The 19,821-nt window shown below is 44.9% G+C and overlaps 2 protein-coding genes and 2 pseudogenes across 5 annotated transcripts; 1 reads left to right on the top strand and 3 right to left on the bottom strand.

Annotated features, from left to right (window-relative positions):
• Window positions 1–1,196: 1,196 nt before the first annotated feature.
• On the bottom strand, window positions 1,197–1,323 carry LOC136478903 (small nucleolar RNA snoR74; annotated as a pseudogene).
• A 585-nt stretch (window positions 1,324–1,908) lies between these two features.
• LOC136478904 (small nucleolar RNA snoR74) lies at window positions 1,909–2,036 on the bottom strand (annotated as a pseudogene).
• Window positions 2,037–4,341: 2,305 nt separating this feature from the next.
• On the top strand, window positions 4,342–5,818 carry LOC136470710 (ubiquitin-like-specific protease ESD4). The gene is made up of 6 exons (XM_066468457.1): window positions 4,342–4,798; window positions 4,877–5,032; window positions 5,173–5,298; window positions 5,381–5,487; window positions 5,553–5,628; window positions 5,717–5,818. Exons 1-6 carry the CDS (start codon window positions 4,556–4,558, stop codon window positions 5,816–5,818), a joined length of 810 nt encoding a protein of 269 aa, XP_066324554.1. The 5' UTR covers window positions 4,342–4,555.
• A 7,213-nt stretch (window positions 5,819–13,031) lies between these two features.
• On the bottom strand, window positions 13,032–18,664 carry LOC136478311 (GATA transcription factor 10-like). Of its 4 annotated transcripts, none has more exons than XM_066476713.1 (3): window positions 18,006–18,664; window positions 15,671–16,016; window positions 13,032–14,846 (listed from the first exon to the last, which is right to left on the bottom strand). In XM_066476713.1, the coding sequence occupies exons 2-3, from the start codon at window positions 16,007–16,009 to the stop codon at window positions 13,881–13,883; spliced, it is 1,305 nt and encodes a 434-aa protein (XP_066332810.1). In that variant the 5' UTR covers window positions 16,010–16,016; window positions 18,006–18,664; the 3' UTR covers window positions 13,032–13,880. The 4 variants fall into 4 exon arrangements, with proteins under 4 accessions (XP_066332810.1, XP_066332809.1, XP_066332811.1 ...); XM_066476712.1 differs by having other exon boundaries at window positions 15,671–16,013; window positions 18,006–18,660; XM_066476714.1 differs by lacking the exon at window positions 18,006–18,664 and adding an exon at window positions 16,236–17,997 and having other exon boundaries at window positions 15,671–16,013.
• Window positions 18,665–19,821: the final 1,157 nt, after the last annotated feature.

A 19,821-nucleotide genomic window follows, 5' to 3' on the forward strand; every position in this document is an offset into this window, starting at 1 on the left:
ACACCACTCGGCACCATGGACAACACAGGAGAAAGAAGACGGCACAGTAATTCATCGCCTGGAAACGGCACTAGGATTGAAGGTAACTGATATACATCTCTCCTTCATATTCATTTGTGCCACATAAACATCATTGCAATTAGTACTAAGATCTACTGCTATTAGGCATGGCTTCTGATTTGTGAGGCTTAGGTTAATACATCTGGATCCATCACATGAACCCATCATACATCTCGTTTTCTCTCGCTGGCAATGACTATGGCAGAATATAGAGGCCAGCCGAGTCCATCGTCTGGAATCGTCACCGTGGATACGGCGGCAGATGGAGGCCAGCTCCGTACTCCAATCGGCAACCGGGTTCAAAATGAGTCAAAGGTTACAGGTAAGTGATGTATCCCTACTCCAGTGATTAGATGTATGAATTTGTGTTTGTTCACTTGAATGTGCAACACACAGAGGGTATCCACATCAAGACCTTTTACCTGCAGCGCAGAAATTCACATAATTAGCATAATACTATGAAAGCAAAGATAGGTCAGACAGAGCACAGTAGAATTGTAGACCTCAGCATTGCTCTCTGCACTCTTGAGAAGGTCTAGAATGAATCTAGCAGACTTGACAGGCCAGCGTCCCTGCCCATTTGAGTGGTGAGACTTAACCTGAGCAGGATGGCCTGCTTGTGGGCAATCACATCCTCAAGGTACCTCTTGGCCTTGGTGAGTGACAACTTCCTGAGGGCAAAAGCTGTTTCATTATGGATGAAAACAGAAATTATTACATCCATTATCACACCCTAGCTAAGAAATATGTGAAAAATCAAATGTGCCATCATTTACTAAACCAATTGACGGCAGCAACAAAGAATTCACCAAATAAACAAACAGGGCAAAATGGCATCATTTACTAATCTAATTGCAGCCAAGTTGCAACACCTGGTCCACCAAATAACAACAAAGCTGGCATTCTAAAGGTTTACTAGTATATGTAGGCACATTCTTTTGGCACCTGATGCCTTAAGCTGCCGCAATCATAGAGATTCACTAAAAGAAGAAACACAAGTAGACATCACTTACTAATCTAATTGGAATCAAGTTGTGAAACCTGGTCCACCTAATAACAATGAAGCTGGCATTCTTACCAGGATATGTAAGCACATTCTTTTGCCACCTGGTGCCTTAATCAAATAAGCTGCTGATCAAAGTATCACACCCTAGCTAAGAAATATGTGAAAAAATAGTAGAGCACTGTGCAATAATGATGATCATGGTGTTCCTAAAGTTTCCGGGGATACTGCCAATATATAGCACAGCATCCTGCTTTTTTCTTTAGGGTATTCAACTACAAAGACCAACACTACAACCAGGAATGTCACACAAAAACAGTAGAGCACTGTGGAGCTACGCTTAATGATATTATCAACGAGAAAATTTCATCAAAGGAAGTCTAATTTTCCTTTAGCACACAAACACAACCATTTACTTCAACATCTGATAGTTCATTTGGCAGCATATATCCCACAGAAGTGGGAAAATGCATGCCATTCAACCAGAGCAGCTTGCACGGCAGCAACAAAGAATTCACCAAATAAACAAACAGGGCAAAATGGCATCATTTACTAATCTAATTGTAGCCAAGTTGCAACACCTGGTCCACCAAATAACAACAAAGCTGACATTCTAAAGGTTTACCAGTATATGTAGGCACATTCTTTTGGCACCTAATGCCTTAAGCTGCCGCAATCATAGAGATTCACTAAAAGAAGAAACACAAGTAGACATCACTTACTAATCTAATTGGAATCAAGTTGTGAAACCTGGTCCACCTAATAACAATGAAGCTGGCATTCTTACCGGGATATGTAAGCACATTCTTTTGCCACCTGGTGCCTTAATCAAATAAGCTGCTGATCAAAGTATCACACCCTAGCTAAGAAATATGTGAAAAAAACAGTAGAGCACTGTGCAATAACGATGATCATGGTGTTCCTAAAGTTTCCGGGGATACTGCCAGTATATAGCACAACATCCTGCTTTTTTCTTTAGGGTATTCAACTACAGAGACCAACACTTTGTTGTTGGAGATCATAAATCCTTTCTGAGTTTGACAGTCTTAGTTTGCAATAGATCAGGAAACAGTAAAAGCAGGTATTAATCTTCTGGAAGCAAGTAAGGGGCATCAAACCTTAAAAACATAAATGAACCCTTTGTTGTTGGAGAAATCCCTTGCTTCTTTCAAGTTTACTACCTGTAAACATGGCACTGAAATCAGGCAATGGCAAATAAATCATTTAATAAATTAATTATAGTTCTTAAAATCACAATTGAGTGCCTACTATTTTTCATTTGTTGTGTACAATACAAGATCATGGAATGTGATTGCTGCTAGTGGTGGTGACCTGATAGTTAGAAGGATTAGCATTCCTTTTTCTAGGCACAAACACAGCAGCGAACTCTACTTGGTGAAATAAATTTAAGACAAACAAACAAGAACCAAGATATGCAAAGGAATATAATAAAAGGGCACCAAAATGCTGAAATATAGGTAAATACCATGTTGCTGAAATATAGACAAACAAACAAGATCCAAGATATGCAAAGGAATATAACCAGATTACAACTGCAGCATTCATTATTAACATTTCTTATTCACATCATTTGATGCAGTTGATAGTGGTACCATGGTTCCTACTGAAAAAGTGCAGGGAAGGACCAAGAAGCAGGTAATTTTCATATCCAATATCTAGTTCCTATTTTTGTGCAAGTTGCCTTTGCATTGTTAGCAACTTATCATCAACCAACTGGTTGCTGCAGAAATATATACATTTAATAAACTCAACGGTGAGTTTTGTAAACGCTGTAAAAGCCTTATCGAGCGACCACAAGGATGCTATTAAGTCTATGGGATTTGGGGGGCTGCTTCGTATGCCAGGGACGTGTCTCCGAAGATAAATGATTGACAAAATTGCAAATAGATACGAAATCAGCAACCAATGCTTCTTTATATGTGGTAAGAATGTTCCTATTTATCTAGAGGATGTTAGGGACATAATGGGACTCCGGATTGAAGGCATAGATGTTTTTAAACATGTAAACCAAGAGGAGGTCAAAGATGAAGACAAAAAAGTGGACATTGAATTGATGAAGATGTATGAAGATGCAGACCACCTTCTCACGATAAGCAAGTTGAAACAAATGATGATGAAATCAGGCACTCCGGATGATGACTTCAAAAGAATATTTGTCTTGTTCACAATTGGTGTCATTCTAGCACCAACTGTGAAGCCATATGTTAAAGCTAGTTATCTACCCGTGGTTAGAAAAGTATCAGACATTCCGAAATTCAATTGGGGCCAATTCACTCTGACCCATTTATTGACCTCATGTAATAATTACATAGTTAAGAAACGAGCCAACATACAGGGCAATTTGACTTTGCTGCAGGTTAGTTCTATAAGCTACATCCACCTATAAACAATGTTTACTTTTGGTCTTATGTATTTTTTGCATTGTGTTCATAGTTTTGGTACTAGGAGCGCGTCATTGCGTACACCAAGTACGGGATCAATTACAAGGCAATCCAACCACCACTGATGGCGAGGTGGACTAAAGACAATGCTGGTCTTCGATGGCATGCTTTTCATCAGGCCAGCCTAGATGGAGGAACTGTAAGTTTCGAAACATACCATCAATATGTTGCTGTTCATACGCATACATCCTAACTATCTTCTTAATTGTTTCCAGCTTATGACGCGCACTACTGGTCAGACCACCCTACAGCAGACCACCAAGCCAAAAAATATAAAGACAGAAACATCAATGTCAGAACAAGCGCCAATACGCGAGGAGGGTCTAAGCAACGAACAAGTATGTATGACACCTATTTATGTGCACAACCTCGTTTGTGTGCCTAATTCATTCTTTCCTATTTATGTAGAAGCAATTCCTTGAAGAATGGGCGGACGACAGCCAAACGGACATTGCACTAGTAATAGAAAAAAAAATTATGGATATAGATCACAAATATGATAGGAAAATATTATCACAAAACAAGAAGTTAGCTAAGATTAGAAAGGAGAAAAGGATGGACAACAAACTGGAAGCTAGGGTGAGCAAGATAGAAGACGATACTGTAGAAATGAAAATGGATATCAAGGTAACCAGCGTGAGTACTCATTTTCGGTTCCCACCAGTGCTTCATTGTCTAACACAATTTCTAAAAAAACAGAAAACACAACAGGTACAACAACAAATCCTTTAGCTACTGCAAAGTATTGTTGACCCATCTACGCCAACTTCTGCACAAGGTCAGCCATCTATGGCTACATCTTCGCAAGTTCGGTTATCTATGCCTACATCTGCACAAGTTCGGATATGCAAATGTGGCTTCAGTTGCTTTGTCTAATGTTGGATTTGATATTTTGGAATTTAACAAAAAATACCAACTACAGGAATCACCACAGATACTAGTCAAGAAGTCAGCACCAGGTGGCCCACTGCATTTCTCCCATGCATCGACGAGAATCAATGTAGAAGCACACACTGGAACAAAAGTTAAGATGGAAAAGAACACACAGCAGCAGAACAGCCCCTCTACACAACACCAAGGCGACGCCTCTACACACATCACACCAAGAAAGCCAATTGTCGACAATGATTACAAAGTGAGTCCAATAGACACAGAAGCCGGATGCTTCGTACTAATGAGTTACGACCATGCTAAGGTTGTACAAATAGGTGACCATGTTCTTACAGCCAAACAACTACGCCCTAATTTCACAGATGGCTTTATAGTAGATGAGGTAAACTAATTTCAGATCCTTTTTGTCCACAATAACATGCAAACACCTACTATGTACTAATAACTCCACCCTTTGCAGGTCATAAATGCCTATGTTGATTTCAGCAACGTGGAGACTGAAGAGGCATCATTCATAACAACTTTCCAAGCCAGGAAGTTGGCTACAGATAATCTGGGTGACCAACGCCTGACATTTAAGAAGTTAATTGCCGACAAATGTGTTCGAAGGCATTTGGTATGTAATACTAATTTTGTTTGGACACTTTTACTTGATATTTGCATTCAGGATAATATCCGTATTTATTTTTCAAAGTTTTGTCAATTAGGACAGTTTACTGTATTTCTGGTAATCTCTATTGCAATTATTATTTTCAGGTTTTTGTGCCTATGCATATAAACAAAAACCATTGGGCTCTACTAGTGCTAAATTTTATAAAGAAAGAGGTCCAGCTACTTAACTCCTTAGCCTCAACCCGAGATGAAAACCAAGAGAAGGCGTTGGTAAGTACAACGTAACACGTACCACCTATTGAATTATAATTACAGTTCGATCAAATTTAACATCTATCTCACCATCCACTAGGTGGAAAGCATACAAGAATGCATTGATTCTTCGGGCAATGATGGCTTGGTTAACTTGCGCGTCTGGAAACGAATTCCTTATCATAACATACCACAACAAACAGACGGGTACTCCTTTTCCCTTTTCTACATTAATGTTCTACTTCAATTACTAATTCTTATGGTCGTTGCAGTCATTCATGCGGGGCGTTCATAATATTTTATATGCTGTCATGGGATGGAGAAAAAATGGCCTTTCATTTCACAAACGTGAGTCTTACAATCTTTGTTAATTCTAAATATCTACAGACTCATTCAATAATTGTTCTATGACAGTGCACTATTTTTACTTGTATAGACACAAATGCAAGGATTTAAATGGAGAACCTGCACGAGGTTGCTCCTTTCTGATCGCAACATGAGACAACAACAATCGTACCAAAATCCTATCATCGTCTGAACTTTTAATTCATATTAAAAATAATCCAGATGCATCAACTTATACCAGACTGTACAAAATATGCTGGGTCTAACATTTTTCTTGATGATTCTTCGAAGGAAGAGTACTATGCAAACAATCCGGATGAACAATGCCAGCATGAACAGGCTGAAAATTCAAATGATGTTCAAATAATAGAGACTAAAACTCCAAACCCTGAGGCCAGCACGAAAGAAGGGAAAGGAACAAAAGGAGGGAAAGGAACGAAAGGAAAAGGATCTAAAAAAGAACAGGAGCTCAAAATAGGAAAAGAGGACGACCGCCAAAAAAAATTAGTTGTCAATACTCCTCCTACTGTCGCAGATGAATTTAGTAGCGAATCTATCGCTAAACGAGTTCAAAGGGCCAAGCATCCAGGGAAACAGCAGACCAGCCCTTTTAGGCCTTTTTAGAACTAATGTGTTGTCTATTTAGTAAGCTATATTTCATCTTTAGTTTGTCCAGATGGCTAGAACGATGTGTGTTCAGACCTAAACGATGTGCTGAACTAAATTCATGTGTGTTCAGGCGCAAATAGTTAGTCAAACATCTACCGGGAGACGCTGGCTTAAAAGAATCACACAGCATATGCAAAAAGTGTATCACATCATATCTTAATGGAATGAAGGCGGTCTGTTTGAGATGCAAAACCAAGGGCAAGGTCTCGAGGAAGCCCAGCAGCAACTCCACCATTAGCCATGGCCTCTTTTGCTAAGAATATGTATGTCAGGCCACTACCACTACATTAACATTAAAAAGATAGAAATTAGCTCACTCATGAACGTTGACACCTATTTTCAGTATCACAGTAATATAATAGCACTGAGATAGTAGAGCAGCTTAAATACTGACAGAGGTCAAAAGATTCCCCTAACTTTAGACGCCTAAAATATCATGCTTAACCTAAAAAAATAGCAGATGCATCTGATTCATCACTTGCTGAAAAGTGGAAGCAAGGGAAACCCCTAGCCCTCCACTGATGCAGGCCATATTGATGTATAGCAAATGATTCCCCACACCAAAACTATCTAAACATGAAAAAAAAACCTCTCTCCTGCATGCCAGTATCATGGATGTTAAGACGACACCCTATCTTAAAGTTGAGTTTTAGTAGCAGATAAAAAGATCAAATATCTTGAGTTAGAGTTTCATTTGATAAATCAGGAAAACAAATTGGTTATAGTACGGGATTTTTATCAACTGCATGTATGTTGCATAACAAATGATTCTCCAATAGTGTCATTATCAATCAAATCGTTCAAGCAAAGTTGGGATTCCTTCTCCCATAGTCCTTACTAAGCTGATTCATTTTCTAAATAATAAACTATGCAACATACATTTTTCAGCGAGTCTGCATCAATTCCTGTAATTCTAGAGGCTCTGGGCAAGGTAGCCTGACTCATTATATTTCTAGAAGATTAGGAGCACATTGCCACAAGAAATGCAGATATCATAATATTGAATGCACAATGACATGACAGCAACTTATGTGTAGTGTAACAAAACTGTGGCAATTATCAGTAGCAAGATGCAGTAGAAGACCAACCAAAGAGATACATATCGAACATCCCCAGGTAGAGGTAATCGTTGCCACTACCGTGCAGTCGAATCCAAAACTCTCATAAGAACTTCCCAGATAACCAAGCAAAAATCTTGCTACATGGCTTCACAGGAAGGGGGGAAAGGGGTACTGTAGGAGCACGCTTCTAAATATCTGATGGTTTTGTGCAAGGGCACACTTCTAAATGTGCAGCAAACATAAGAGGGGATAAACAAAACATATAGTCAAGTCCTTTCAACTTTACCCAAAAAAAGTAATCAACCCGAGCAAACACAATGCAGATAAACTACTGAGAAGAATGCCAGTGCATTTTGCTACAACGTGACAAACCAAATCAAAATAATCAAACAAGTGGAGGAGGAGAGGAAGGGGTGGGGGCGCCGGACCACGGCAGAGCCACGCCGGATCGCTGCGCCGTCCTCAATGTTGGCCGGCATGGGAAGAGGAAGCCGCCCAAGCGCTGCATCACCGAGGCCGACCGCTTCCCGGCTCGGCTGAAGTGCTCGGCCTGCCTTGCGCGCCGACGAGATCTAGCGACGCTGGGACCTCCCTAATCAAGCTTTTGACGAATGTCACCCTCTTGGTAGCTTTCTGAAATAAAAGGGCCAGGACAAAGATATAAGACCATGATGCTAAAAAATAAAAATAAGAAGTCATTAACAACCAGAAAACATTAAGAAAAACTAAGATAGCATCATGTCAAAATTCCATCAACTGATTCAGGAAGTTGCATTTAGCGAGATGTTTTAGAAACAAAATCAAATGTGACTTAGCTTATATGTCATGTCTCGCCCATAAATATCTGCCTCTAGAACTAGCAACATGAAGTAATGAAATCCTCCGATTGCCAAAGGTGAGATGAGACATGATGATCAGTATGAACTTTGGGGCTGCTTATTAGTTACAGTAATGATCCTGGTATCATTTCCACAAATGTTTTAAAACTATAGTTTTGCCATTCCAAAGCACCATGCCTAGCTTAGTAGACTGACCAATTCAAATCATTCAGCGGCAAACTCACATTATGCCTCAATTTTACAACCCAAACCAGTCATAATGTAAATTAGGTAAAACTTCTGCTTACGAATCATGTGCTAAAAAGGTGCATTTAGTGAGAAGTTTTAGAAACAAAATCATAATGTGACTAAGCTTCCACGTTATGTCTCACCAATTAATATCTGCCTCCAGGACTAGCAACTTGGAGTATTGGAAAATCTCCAGATTGCCAAAGGTGAGATGAGGCCAGAAACACAACAAAGCTGTTTAAAAAAGACTATTCAATGTACAAATGTTTCTACGCCCATAGTTTTTTCGTCCAAAAGCAACAGGCCTGTTTGACCTAACAATTTGGATTATTCAATCATCAAACCTCAATTATCTAACATTAATGATACACCAAAAGTAACATTGCAGTTCAAATACGCAAAACCAAGCAAGTCATCCACTAGAGTATGTAATCCAGCAGAATCCACCATACCAAAATGCCAATCTCTTACCAAGTCAAAAATAAAATTATTACACAAAACAGTTAGCGTTCTTTTATGTCCAATACACAAATCATAAATTCATAACCTGTAATTCAACTAAGATATATACAAGCACGGCACAAAATAGCAGGATTTTGGTCCTATAGGCTGGATTACACCTGCAATTGAGATCGTAAAGCAGTATTAAGAGATCAGAGGCTTCGGAACGGATATTCTTACCCCCTAGCGATCGGACGGGCGAAGCGGCAGCTCTCGCTTGGTGACGACGTGTCCCTTGTTTATGCCAACGAAGAGACCTGACTTGGCCTGCGTCGGTGCCATGGCCGGTCTCGTGCTAGCTGAGATGAAACGAACGCATTCGAAGAAACCAAATCGAATTAGACACAAAATTAAGCTGAGAGACTTGTAGCTTCGGGTGCAATTGGGATTGAAGACGACGCTTGAGGTTACCTGAGTGGGGTGCGAGCGAAACCCTAAACCGCCGGGCCCGGATCTCGCCTCCTCCACCGCCATCGCCGAATCTACGCGGTGCCGGTGTAGGAGCCCAACAACCCTCCTCATCCTCCTCCACGGTGTCGATCCCCGCCATGGCTGCTGCCCGGACCGCCGTGTCCGCGAGCGCACCTCGCCACCCGCACCCTCCCGCCAACGGGGACGGCCACCGCCACGGCGAAGGGGAGCACGGATGCCGCCGGGCCCGGATCTCGCCTCCTCCACCACCATCGCCGGATCTACGCGGTGCCGGTGTAGGAGCCCGACAACCCTCCTCGTCCTCCTCCACGGTGTCGATCCCCACCATGGCTGCTGCCCGGACCGCCGCGTCCGCGGGCGCACCTCGCCGCCCGCACCCTCCCGCCAGCGGGGACGGCCACCGCCGCCGCGAAGGGGAGCGCGGACGCCGCCGGGCCCGGATCTCGCCTCCTCCACCGCCATCGCCGGATCTATGTGGTGCCGCCGTTCGCCAAGGACTGGTGAGGAGGGATGGCATGCCCTGGAAGCTGCAGCCCTGCCCTCGCACTCGCCGCCGCAGCCACCGCCCTCGTCCTCACCCCGCCCTCGCACTCGCCGCCGCAGCACACAGAGAGAAAGAAGGGCCTGAGAAAGAACAGAGCGACTGAGAGAGAGGGGCCGGCCTGCGTTGGTCCGAAGAGAATAATACGTGAAAACACTGTAGTACTTCAATTATCATTTTTCTATCCTTGATTTACTGTTCTACCCTCAATTACGTAAAATAATTTCAAAAATAGAAAATTTCCCATTTTTTCATGTGCTGATCCGATCAATTTTAGTATGCACCCGGTGCGTATGGTCCCACCATTTAATATGCACCTGGTTCCTCCCAGTACCTCTTAAATTGGTTCCTCTTGGTTCCTTTGCCTTTTTAGCCATCGGATCGGTCCTCGTGAGCCGTTCATTTTATGACAACCATTGTAAAAATTCTCTTTTTCTTAATGGTTTTCGTCATTCTGCTAACAGATCTCATTTTTCTATCACTGATTGTACAGACTATTTTTCTTTTTATTGCGGTGATTTTTTGTAATAGTTTCATTTGGATATTGATGAGCTCCTTGTCAAATGCACTCAAACACTAGATAGCATCAGATTTTAGACAATGCTGTCGTTTGGAAGAGCTCGGTTTATCACTTATCATTTTGTGTATCTCAGGAGCTTTGTGAAGCAAATCTAGTCAAAAGGCCTAGTTTGGTATTGGTAATTGAGTGATAACCAGTGTACTAACCAAAATTTTTAACTGCTGATAAGCTAGGTTTAGTCCACACCGGGGGATGAGCAAAGTTGACTATATGTATGGTCTAGATGTTAGACTAGAGGGGGTGAATAGTCCATTCTAAAACTTAATCGTGCCAGCTAGCCAATATAAATGTGGAATTAAACTAAACGGTATAGGCAAGACTACACCGCACTATCTATGTAAGCGCTTTACAAAAGATCCTAAACAAGTTATGTCTAAGATATAGAGCCAATGAGAGTTCACCTAAACAAGTCTAGTAAGCTAGGTCATATAAACCTATAAAACTAGTGAACTAAGTACATCGGGGACTCCTACGTACACATGCTAGTGAGCAAAGCGCACAAAGCCTAAGCAACACTACCACTACACTATCACTACTAACTAGCAAAGCTACGCAAGCTAAACTAGAGAGCTACAACAACTTAACTGGAATGTAGGTTGCCGACGAGCAACCGAACCCAAGGATATATTTTGTGTCACTTGTAGTCGGTGGTTTGATCACCTCTACACTTGTGCTTTACCTTCTTGCACTTAAGCTTGTGTAGTAGTTGCCTGTTTAGTAGTTCTAGTGGTTGACTAGCTTAGCTCAGTTAGTCTCTTACTTGTTTAGCTCGACAAGCTAGTTAGCTTGCCTCCGTAGCTTGTATATGTGTTTTTAGTTGTCTAGGATTCTTGCTACTAGAATTGCTTAGAGAGCTTGTTTTATGGTGAAATAGGCTAATCAAAGTAGAAGCATCAGGATTATCTTTTGTACTAACCACCTTTGCCCAGTGTTTTTGTATCTGAAGGAGAATTTTTAATAGGCTATTCTATCCTCTACTTTAGCCATCTAGATCTTAACACTAGTCCAGAACATGCACTACAACTAGATCTTGTTTCATCAGAACATGTTTGATTTTTGAAACTGTAAAACGATGATACCCTATAGACTTTGTGCTAAGATCCAATGTTAAGCAGTTGGAAACCATGGGTAGCAAGACTCCCAATGATTTTACAGGACTCCTCTGCACACAGCATGATAAATCCATATATTACAAAACTAAACATGCTAAAGCAGGAGCAGCATGCCAGGTGCCATAAACAAAAAATAATGTGCAAAAAAATAGTAGCAGACTATCATTAGAATGAACAACTCATAGAGCAAAGACAATAAGGTGAATCCTATCTAGCACTGTCTGATACTCATCAAACATTAAAGGGGAAGAGAGTGTGTTTTTGCGTCTTTGTCTGGTTAATTAGATGACGATCCGTTAGTGAAGAGGAGACTAAAACTGGCTTCTCTGTCTTTACTGTCAATCAACTTACTTAATTTGGAGAATCAATTCATGAATGAAGAATAAAATAAGGTGTGTTCTATACGTTCAAAAAAAGAGGTGTGTTCTAGCTGTACAGCCCAGACCCCCTCCCTTATGCCATCTTTCTGTTAGTTGTGGCTGAAGAATCCTGCTGTAAAGGATTGATTCATGGTGTCAAGGTAATGTACTCCAAATCAGTCATCTTCCATGCCAAGGTGTCATATTGTCTGCCAAACATGGAAACACAGTCATCTTGCTGCTCTTCAGTCTTCTATTTTGTTTCTTCAGAGCCATTTTTTATTTCCCGACAAAATATGCAGAGATTGTTTCTTCTATGGTCATGTGCATAGATTATTTTTGCACTTCTATATCTTAGGTGCCTCGTTTTTTATTGTTGTTTAGGCAACAGGTAACTTTGTCATTGTTTGACTATAAAAAGATAGATTATCGAGTTGTTCTTTTAATTGTACCGATTGACTTTTGAAAATCAGGCACCTGAAATATAGCAATATAAATAGATTATTCAGTTTTTGTGTTTGATGAATTTCATAGGGTTGGATGCCATTGTGCTACAATGCTTTGACTCATCGTCAGTTCGTTCACAATCACGATTACTTTGATAGGCTCGCCCATAGCAGGCCGCAGCCCGGCATCAATCAATTCTGCTACCACGAAATCCGACTCTTCATTTGAGGAGGGCTTGGATTTGTGGGCCTGAAAGAAGACACATTGCAGTAGCAGGCTAGTTGTCTCTATTCCGTTCTGTACGTCCAGCTCATCTGCCAATATGTTTCAGTTCAGGTGTCTCTTGCCTGCAGCAGGCATTATTTTCCATTTGTATACCCTTGGTACAATAATCCATATTCACCATTCCTCCCAGGCTCATTCCTTGCACTGCAGTGTTCACCAGTTCATGCTACAAAATATATAGTCCAGTCCATGTTGCTTGTTAGTTGTCTTGCCGTTGCAGGAGCTCCCCCAAAGTCACAGAACGCATTTTTGAGCCACAAGCCCACAATCAAGTGATGCGAGCTTGAAAAGGATAGGTCCTCAGTTTTGATGCTCGCAGCTTTGTTATAGATGGAGGCAACAAGGCAGGAGAAAAGAACAAGAGCAAAATCATATATAATTAATTATTGGCTAAAAGGTAGCTCTACTAGTATAGAAGAAACCAAACAACACTTATCAATCCCTAAACATAGATGAACTGCAAAAAGAATTTTCAGAGTTCAGAACAAGCTCCAGATACAGACTATGATGGATGATGGCTGTCCCCCTCTTTTTAAGTTTGAAAATCCTCATGGATGATGATAGCTACTACCTGACCTCACCTGACAGAACCTCCCTTCTAATTAGCAAACCAACAAATTCCCCTTTCACTTGCTTAAAGCACCCTCCTTGTTTTCTTCTAAGTGACTGACTGACTGACTGACTAGCTGCAAAGTTTCCTCTCTAAATCTGTCTCCCTCTACTGCTGGTTTAGCTCTCCTTCTCACCTACCTAACTGCAAGCAACTGCAATTGCAATGCAGCAACCACTCTGATTCATCTATTTCTCCTGCCCCTCCTCTCACCCTCCTCTCTTTCTCTCTCTATACAAACAAAAAAACATTCAGGGGGAACCAATTAACCAATAGACAAAAAAGAAGAAAGGTAAAATAACACTAGCCCCCGATGAAAAGAAGACCCAATGAACTAAAAACGCCGGGATGCCCGGCGATGGACTGGGACTGGATGGATGCTGACAGAAACCAATGCATGTGATGATGGGTGGGATCCATGGCGGTGACTGGTGAAGTAGTGATGATGACCATGATGGACGACGACGACGACCGACGACTGATGAAGCAACCATGCATGCATACATGCTAATATGTATACATATATAGCTATATGGGGGGCGAGAACCACCGACGGACCGACCGACAGTCCGGCGACGCCGTGCCGGGACGTCAATCCCGGCGGCGGATGAACTGCAGGAGGTCGCACGACGGGTCGCCGCTCCGGACAGCCTTCTGGCGCATCTCCACCACCTTCTTGTGCGAGTTGGAGTGGATGGACTGCACGAAGGTGGGGCTCGCCGCGGGACGGTACTCTGGGAACAGACGGCCGGACTTGTAGCGCACGCCGCAGGCGTTGCAGAGCGTCTTGGGCCCCAGCGGCCCCGCGCGCCACTGCGGCGTCTTCTCGATCTGGCAATGCGTGCACCTCCTGACGGCGCCGCCCTGCGGCTCCGCGCGCTCGCCGCCTTCCTCGTAGTCGGCGTCGCCGTCATTGTCGTCGGAAGAGGCAGCAGGCGCGGGGGGCGCCGGCTTCTTAACCTTCTTCTTCTTCTTCATGGGCGGCGCCGGGTGTGGGCTGGACTCGGCGATGCTCTCGGGGTCCGAGTGGGACGACCCGGACGAGTACATGGGCGTCGGCACGAGGATGGTGGGCGCCTCCACCACCCCAGCGCGCGCGGCGGCGCCGGTGAACGCGGACGGGCGGGAGCGCTTGCTCCGCGCGCGCGCCGGTATGACGTGCACAGGCGGCGGCGGCGCCTGGCGCGGCGACACGGGCGCCGACCACGCGTGCCCTCCGCCGCTCCCGGTGCCGCTCCCGGAGAAGGACTCCGAGGAGGAGGACGCCGAGGACGAGGACGAGGACGCGGAGCCGCCGGCGCTGCCGCTGCCGCCGTTGGCGTTGTTGAAGCTGCCATGCTCCAGCACCGAGATGGGGCTGGAGCTGCGGAACAGCAGCGCTTCCTCCATCTTGTCCGGCGGCAGCAGCGCACCGGCCGCCATCGCGGAGCTCTTGATGATGGGCGCCGTGCAGGCCGCCGCCGCGCCCGCGAACGCCGGCTCGTGCGGGATGGAGGCGTCGTCGAAGAGCCCCGACAGCCACTCCAGCTGCGCCATGTCCATGTCCATGTCATCGCACTGCAACCAAAGGGAATCAGAATCATTAGTCGCCACGTCAGAACAGAATCATGCGACGCGCCAAGCACCGACACCGACACCGACACTGCCAGCTTTGCCGCTGCGGCTACTACTATCTCTATCTGCCATCTGCCATGAATGACGTCATCGTCTTCCCCCGCGGTCCTAATCTTTTTTTTTTTTTTTTTTGAACATCGCGGTCCTAATCTTACTTTAGTCAGTCATCGTGCTGCTCACATTACGTAGAGCAGTAATAAATCAGATTTGCACTGCAAAGCAATCGTGGACGAACGGGCCAGGCCGGGATGGGCCCCCGGTTTAATTTTGGTTGCGTAGAACATAGGGAAAAAAAAATGGTACCAGCAGCAGGTACAGCACTAGGGGATTAGTTGCTGGGCTGGCGAGCTACCAAGAAAAGCGACGGGCCCTCCGACGACGTAACACGTACCCGGCCGTAATATCCAGGTCCAACCAACAAACCAAACAGCGGCCGGGCGGTGGTAACTCCGATCACGATCTCACCGGCCACCGACACCGCCTGCTCCTCCTCCTCTCCCCCAACCACCCACCGCGCCGCGCACGGACACACGACAATAGATCATCACGCCCCGCGCGCAAGGCGCCAGGTCGTGGCCGACGCCGACGCGCGTGGCGTGTCCCCTGACGCCCGCGGCGTGGGGGCGGGCGTTGGCGCCCAGCTATTTTGAACTCCGTTCCGTTCCGTTTCACGAGGAATCGCCCGCACAATACGAGTTGCACGACCGATACGGGCAATGCGCGACGGAGGACAGGACATGGAGGGGGCGGGGGGACTCCAGACTCACCGAGCCGATGTGTGCGCCGACGACGTCCTTGGGGTCGAAGACGTCGGGCCCCGCGGCGGCGAAGAAGGCGTTGGCGGAGGCGTCGTGCTGCGCGGGGGGCGGCGGTGCCAGCGCGGGGGGAGCGGGCGGGGCGAGCGCATTGCCGGCGCGGCCGACGTCGATGATGCGCGCCGACAGTGGGCTACCCGGCGCCGGCGCGTCCAGGAGGAGCACGTCGGCGGCGGAGTCCTCCTTGGGGAAGTCGAGGAGGTCGTCGATGTGGTCGAAGAGGTCGCCGCACGTCGCCTCCAGGAGGCTCTGCTCCCTCATCATCTCCTCCACGAATCCGCCGCCTGCCATCTGCCTGCTTCGATCGATCGAACAATACAATTCGGTCAGTGAGTCGCCTCCGGGCTGCTCTGGATATATATTTATATTTATAATAAAGAAGGGAAACCCCGGACGCGGAATAGATAGATGACGATGAATATCCTCCATATTAATGCGAGAATACAAATCAGGCTGGATATGCATGCATTGATCACACAAATGGAATGAAATTAAGGCAACGCCGATTATATTTCACCTGCTATTTACTTATTCCAAAGATACGCCGACTGCATATGGAGGGCAGGGAGGATGAAACCGGCGGCGAATGAATTCGTATTTTTGGCAGAAGTAGACGTTGCCCAAATCCTTCCCTTTCAAAGAAAGATGGGCGGCCTGCTAATCTACGACTCCTACCCCCTTTATTATAGCAGTAATCAAAATGTGATCTTTTGATGAGCTGTAAACAAACAAACAAACAGAGGGGGAGCGGAACAACAGGGCTGGAGTTGGAGTAGGAGGACGTGGAGGGTTTTTTTTTCCCTTCCCAAATTCAATTGAACTCAAAGTGACGGCAGGGCGGGCTCCATGGCCATATATGTATGCGGTGCATGATGATGCGGGCCGGGCGCGGGGCCCACCCACCATGTGAGCAGCGCATGTGACGGGTCCATTTTCCTCGCCCTTTCTTTATTCGGAAGCAAGCATACGCGACCAGATGGAAGCACAGTACATGCACGATACGGTAAATTTTAAATATATATTAAATAATATACGGCTAGTAGTAAAATAATACGAACAAACGAGGGTGGAAAAATCGGAGCGTTTGATTGATTCACCACCAAGGAGGTGTTGAGTACCAGCGTAAAAGTCAAAGCGGCCAGAACAAGGAATTTGTCAAAAAGCAGGTGCGCTGACGCGGCGTGCCGCCATTGGTCTCGACGCGTCACTGGGGCTGCCACCTGCCCGGCGGCTCCTGCTTCGGGCCGAAGCGGCTTCCACCCTCGGTAAAGCGGCTAATTATTTCCGAGTCCTCGGGTGAAACCCCCGAGGAATTCTAGTCACCCGTTTTTCTTCTTTTTTATTTACTATACTGCTACTTTTATTTTTATAATTAACCAATTTGCGTTGATCCGATCCCTCTGGTTGCAAATAATGGAAGGAATCGAATCTTCATGTCTTTTACTATAGGCATTTTATCTTTTTACCCCATCAAATCCAGCCAAGAATGAGCAACTATTGGATTTGGACATTTTTTTTGCACTGTCTGCCTGTCCCCTCTGCTTTGCTTCCAGAGAATCCATCCAGACTGGAAGGAAGGATGGAAGCGTATATCTGTAAAAGCACAGGGGGACGCATGCAAAGGTACAGACAAGGACGCTGTAGAAAAACAAGCCAAGGCTGCTGCTGGGAAGGGAAGGAATTGGAATGCCGTGTGACCCTGAGCAGCATATCTCCCTTCACCCAGTCAATTCCAATTCCACCAATTCATACGCGTCTATCCATTTACCAGGACAAGGCCAGCAACAGCACATACAAAGACGTCCTTGTAATTGGGAAGCTTCTGCCTCCCTCCCTAGAGTCCCTTTCCCTTGGCAAGCAATTTTGTGCAGTCTTGGAATTCAATTCAGAAACAACAGTCCAAATTTGAGCCCTCTTTTGTCTTGTCCTTTTTTAATTTTTTTCCCCAGGAATTGAATTTGAAGATGCCTGAATGAGCTGTGCAACTACAGATATGCATGGGAATCAGGGAACGGGATGAAGAACCAACCGGAAATGGCAATGAAGAAGCCGGCTGGCGACAATTGGACGCCAGCCGAGCCAGGCCGGCCGGCTATCAGAAAATGGCAACTCAGGGAAGCAAAAGACAAGAGAAAAAGAAGAGGCCAGAAACGGGCACACAAAATGGAAGAACATGCAATTCTTGCTCCTGCCTGCGATCAATCCTTGCTTGCTACTGTATTTTGGAGGTGAAAATGGCTAGTTTTTGCACATGATAAGCACCGTCGGCGATCGACTGATGACTCACCTGTGAGTTCGCCGGAAACGATCGACTGATGACTCACTCCTCCCTTCCTCTCCCTGGCCTGGGTTGCTTGGTGCACGCACACAAAAAAGAAGCCCCCTTTGTTTCTCTAGCTGCCAGCGACCTCTTCTGCCCGGCCCGTTGCACTCTCTCAAGCTGAGGAGTAGCTGTTGGTGATCAGGAACGCCTGTAAATAAGCTAAGGGACAGTGGTGGGTGGAATCAGGGTGGTGCTATCTCTCTCTCTCTCTCTCTCTCTCTCTCTCTCTCTCTCCTCTCTGGTTGTACTCTTACTCCTCCTGCATGGCTAAGCTTGGTGGTAAACAAGCTGCTGTGTCGATGGACAGAGAGAGGGAGGACTGAAGAAGAAAGTTGCTGGGTGGCTTGTACAACTCCAATTATAAGGAGAGCTGTGTACTCCTAACAAGAGAGGGGAGGACCGGGGAATTATGGAGAGCTATATAGGTGGAGGTAAATGGAAAGGGGTGGGGTGGTGGTGGTGGTGACCTAGAGGTGCGTGGGTCGGTGGAATTCAATTCCTGCCTCTCCCTATCTCTCTCCTCCTGTGCCTTCTCCTTCCTCCGGACTGGCCTCCTCTTGAGAGAGAGGAGCAAGAGGTAGAAGAGAGATGTATGCACGTAGAGAGAAGAGAACAAGATTGGGAGACTGTATTATACTAGCCAGGCCACAGGGTGAGCCCAGAGTGGAAAATATAATCGAGCGAGGGATTATTAATATAATAAATAAAATTAATAAACTATGGGTGGCAGAACGTGAAGGAAGGTAACTGATGAGTGAGGCCTACAGCTACAGCTATAGCTACAGCTGCTGCTTTGTTATCAAGTGCCTGTTTAGTTTTCAAAATTTTGTAAATTTTTTTAAAATTCTTCGTCACATCAAATCTTTGGACGCATGCATGAAGCATTAAATATAAATAAAAAATAAAACTAATTACACAGTTTAGACGAAATTCACGAGACGAATCTTTTAAGCCTAATTAGACTATGATTGGATACTAATTGCCAAATAACAACGAAAGTGCTACAGTACCATTTCTCAAAAATTTCGCCAACTAAACAAGGTCCAAGATGAGGAGAAAAAGAAAAAAAAATAGCTGGATAGCTCCTGGGTTTTGAATTTTTTTTTTTTTGACAAGGCTGGGTTTTGAACGTTGGCGTTGGAGGACAGGCAGGCAGGTTGAAGTGACGGAAGTGGCGATCCACACCTCTCCCTTTCTGGTGGTGTCTGGACACGCGGACTAAAATTTAGAAGGTGTATGGAAAAGATGTTATATGAAATATTTGGATATTAATAAAAAAATAAATTATATAATTCATCAGTACTTCACGAGACGAATTTTTAAGACTAAGTAATCAGTTATTAGCACATGTTTACTGTAGCATCACGTTGTCAAATCATGAATCAATTAGGCTTACAAGATTAGTCTCGCAAATTAGTCGCAAACTATATAATTAATTTAGTAATTAATTCATATCTAATACTCCATGCATATGTGATAGGACCACGACCGCGTCAGGACGACGATGAGGAAGAAGACAGCTGCAGCGCATGGTGCAATCAGCCAAGCCGTCGCTGGTATAACTAGGCCGGAGTACCAGCAGTACGTACTCACGCTGCGGTTAATGTTAATGGATCCAGCAGCCTGCCGGATATTTTACTGGCGCCACGTCGTACGCGCGATCGAGCAATCAATTAGTGGCGGTCATTGTATTAGCACCACCAAAGCACGCAACCACAAGTTGTTGCTGCACCGCACCACCACTAGTGAGCGAGCAAAGCAACGGGAGCTACAAGACTAC

This window comes from Miscanthus floridulus, chromosome 8 (genome assembly GCF_019320115.1).
Source record: "Miscanthus floridulus cultivar M001 chromosome 8, ASM1932011v1, whole genome shotgun sequence".
NCBI lineage: Eukaryota > Viridiplantae > Streptophyta > Magnoliopsida > Poales > Poaceae > Miscanthus > Miscanthus floridulus.

Coding starts and splice junctions, on each gene's coding strand:
- LOC136478311 (XM_066476713.1), bottom strand. CDS start 16,009: ATGGCAGGCGGCGGATTCGTGGAGGAGATGATGAGGGAGCAGAGCCTC. Junction 14,847..15,670: donor TCGGCGCACACATCGGCTCG/GTGAGTCTGGAG, acceptor CTTTGGTTGCAG/TGCGATGACATGGACATGGA.
- LOC136470710 (XM_066468457.1), top strand. CDS start 4,556: ATGGAAAAGAACACACAGCAGCAGAACAGCCCCTCTACACAACACCAA. Junction 5,488..5,552: donor ATACCACAACAAACAGACGG/GTACTCCTTTTC, acceptor TGGTCGTTGCAG/TCATTCATGCGGGGCGTTCA. Junction 5,629..5,716: donor TGGCCTTTCATTTCACAAAC/GTGAGTCTTACA, acceptor TTACTTGTATAG/ACACAAATGCAAGGATTTAA.